The sequence below is a fragment of the Echinops telfairi genome, unplaced genomic scaffold, assembly GCF_000313985.2.
Source record: "Echinops telfairi isolate 266 unplaced genomic scaffold, ASM31398v2 ScPeMD7_7457;HRSCAF=8495, whole genome shotgun sequence".
Classification (NCBI taxonomy): Eukaryota; Metazoa; Chordata; class Mammalia; order Afrosoricida; family Tenrecidae; genus Echinops; species Echinops telfairi.
Window position 1 is genome coordinate 44,225,819 of NW_022111357.1, and position 3,108 is coordinate 44,228,926.

At 57.9% G+C, this 3,108-nt stretch overlaps 1 protein-coding gene across 1 annotated transcript in view; it reads left to right on the forward strand.

The window, feature by feature from the left end:
• The first annotated feature begins 1,403 nt into the window (after positions 1–1,403).
• Positions 1,404–3,108, forward strand: part of SDF4 (stromal cell derived factor 4) — an 8,971-nt gene continuing 7,266 nt past the window's right edge. Inside the window, exon 1 of the mRNA XM_004705500.2 lies at positions 1,404–1,764. Within this exon, the coding sequence (XP_004705557.2) occupies positions 1,451–1,764 (314 nt within the window). The 5' untranslated portion in view covers positions 1,404–1,450. The remainder of the gene's footprint in view (positions 1,765–3,108) is intronic.

Below are 3,108 nucleotides of genomic sequence, written 5' to 3' on the forward strand. Positions count from 1 at the left end.
GGGGGTGGTTTGTGTGGGCCAGAAACATGACCCCTGCTGCTGCTGCTGGACATTCTGAACGGAGTCTCCAACCTGTCCACGCCCCCTCTTTAGTTCCCACCCAGCAGTCAAGGGCTTGTCAACCGCTTGGTAGGAACTGAGGAGCCCGGAGATGCAGTGGTTCAAGCACTCAGCCCTTGGACTGAAGGGGGTGATGGGTCACATGCTAGGGGGCAGTCCCTAGTGGTCACTACAGACAAACTCAGAGAGGAGGGTACTGTGTGTGGAGTCGGGTAAAGGGCAGGCTTCCATGGAAGAGGGACACAGACTGCTCTTAGAGGGACCCCCAGAGAGCAAGAGCCATCACGGAGACCAGGTGTTTGGGATGAGAAGATGGCATGCTGAGGGGTTGGCGCTGCAGGACATGCTGTCACCCAGGGCAGGGAAGCCAGTGGTGCTGTTTGTGTGTGCAGGCCAGTGAGACCCACTGCTCAGACGCCTGCTGGCTGTGTGCCCATGTGCAGGGCCTGTAGCTGAACCAGAAGGACAGGCAGCCTCAGCCTGGGGTCTTTCCCAGGGACAGAAAATTCCTTTTGGGTATGGACAGAGCAACAGACAGCATCCCGAGACCACTCCCTGAGGAGCCTTGGAGAATGAGGAAACTGCTGGGGGTGGAGGGGAGGCAGAATTTCTTGGGAAAGTGGATCCCTTCTTGGGAAGCTATTGGGGATGAGGTGTCGCCTGTCTTTGGAGATGAGACCCTGGGCATGGTGGAGCGTAAGACCTTGGGAGCCCTGGCCCTGTGTGAACGTGACCCGCCATTGACCTGGGCACTCATCAGGGTGACTTTGGTGAGACAGTAGCAAGTACTGACCAAGCCTTTGTAGGCCAGCCACGGGGAGATGAGCAGGCCTTAGGGGACTGTCTGTCCTGGCCTTGATGGGACTGGGTGGAACCTTCAGCTCGAAGGGCCCTGGGAAAGAGGCTCACTGCTATTGAATTGAAGCCAACGCATTGTGACCCCATAGGACAGGGTAGAACTGCCTCTGTGAGTTTAGGAGACTGACTCTTTACTGGTGTGGAAAGACCCGTCTCTCTCCCGCAGAGCAGCTGGTGGTTTTGAACTATTGACCTTGCGGTTCACAGCCCATGGTGCAGCCACTACACCACCAGGCTGTGTTTTCTAAGTTGGGGTGGGGGGCAGACATTCCCACCTGTGAAGGACTCGCTACTCCTCACAGAGCAGCACCTTCAGAGGGCTTTCTGCTGAGGTCCCATTGGCTGGGTGCCCCTCAGGGCCTCTCTCCCCTTGGGACCCTCTCCCCTGCTACTAAAGGAGTCATGTGGCCTGGGGGACGGGAATTTCCATGGGTTCTGATCCTCTCGGCCCTCCCCCCCTGTGCCCTCCCTCCTCTACAGACTCTGCCCACACCTACAGGCCCTCCTGTGCTGTTACGGCTGGCTGACAGTGATGTCCGGCGGGGCCATGGTGTCCTGGCTGACCTCCCCCTGCAGTGGAGCCTTCCGCTGCCTTTGCTTCCTGGGCCTGTGCCTCCTGGTGTCTGCACGCCCCGCCAACCACTCGGCCAGCCGGGAGAAGGCGCCCAACAGGGAAGAGAACGAGATCCTGCCCCCGGACCACCTGAACGGGGTCAAGATGGAGATGGACGGGCACCTCAACAAGGAATTCCACCAGGAAGTCTTCTTGGGCAAGGCCCGAGAGGAATTCCATGAGGACTTGGAGCCGCGGCGGAGCCGGAGGAAGTTGATGGTCATCTTCTCCAAGTAGGGCTAGGGGCGTGGACAGCCGTGGGGCTGAGCCTACCCTTGCTTGGGCTCAGGCTCCCTCTCTCTGTGGGGGAACCTGGGTACCCGGGGATTCCCTCGTCTTTGCTAACCCAGACCCTTTGCCCCAGCTAGGGCAGAGAGGGGCAGAGAGCAGACAGAGTAGGGGGAGGACAGGCTGCGTAAGGATCAGGAAGGACCTCCGGTAGGGGTGGGGACAGCACGTGCTCTGGGCTCTTGGGGGAAGGGTGCACCAGGGGTGCCGCTGCAGCTGCTTTTGGCCAACGGATTAGAGCAGCATCATGGGTCTGGACGAAGTCTCCTTGGTTTGCTCCATCGAGTAGGTGTTCGGAGGGTAGGAGCCCATGCAGGCTGGCTGCCCAGCTGGTAGCTGGACCCAAGGCGTCTGAGTGGGGTACAGCACCATGTGATGGAGCCCTGCCAACCCAGAAGCCCCCTTTTCTCCGTGGCTGTAAACACAGCCCCCACCCCCACCCCCATCACCCAGCCAGGAAGCTGAGTTGCTCAGGGAGCCATCTGGCCCATGAAACAAGTACGCACCTCCCTCGGGTGAGCAGCCCCCAGAGCCCCAGAGCCCCAGAGCCCCAGGGCCAGCCGGGGCCAGCAGGTTCCCAGGCTCTTCCCCGCGCACAGGCATGTGCTGGCGCAGCTTTTACGAAAACGTGTTGCTATCAACACATCCTCTTTTCTGCCAGCTTTCGGTGCCAGCAAAAAGTCAGAAACCCCGTTGCTCATGTTGGAGCTGCCTCAGACTCTCCTGTTGTTGGGAGAGGTGGGTGGTTTCTCGGTCCGTATGTGGTTGGTGTCGCATGCCTTTGGGAGGTTTCTGGCGGGTTCCTGGGCGTGCAGTTACTGCCGTGGCTGGGCGGCATTCTAGATGCTCTCAGCCGGACGCCTGGGTCTCTGCCTGACCGTGGCCGTGCTTGTGCTGTGCGCTAACTTGTGTGGAATCAGAGCAGCTAGCGTTTCTCCTTTCGTTCTTCTCACCCATGTTTTATTCATTTATTTAGAAAGTCATGTTATTGGGGACTCGTACAACTCTTACCACAATCCATACGTCCATCCATTGTATCGAGCACATTTGTACATTTGTTGCCATCATCATGCTCAAAATATTGCTTTCTGCTTGAGCCCTTGATAATCAGCTCATTTCCCCCCTCTCTCAAGAACCCTTGATAATTCATAAATTATTATTATTTTATCATGTCTTGTACTGTCCAACGTCTCCCATCACCCACATTTCTGTTGTCCATCCCCTAGGGAGGGGGTCATACGGAGATCCTTGTGATCCCCCTTTCTACCCCACCTTCCCTCCACCCTCCC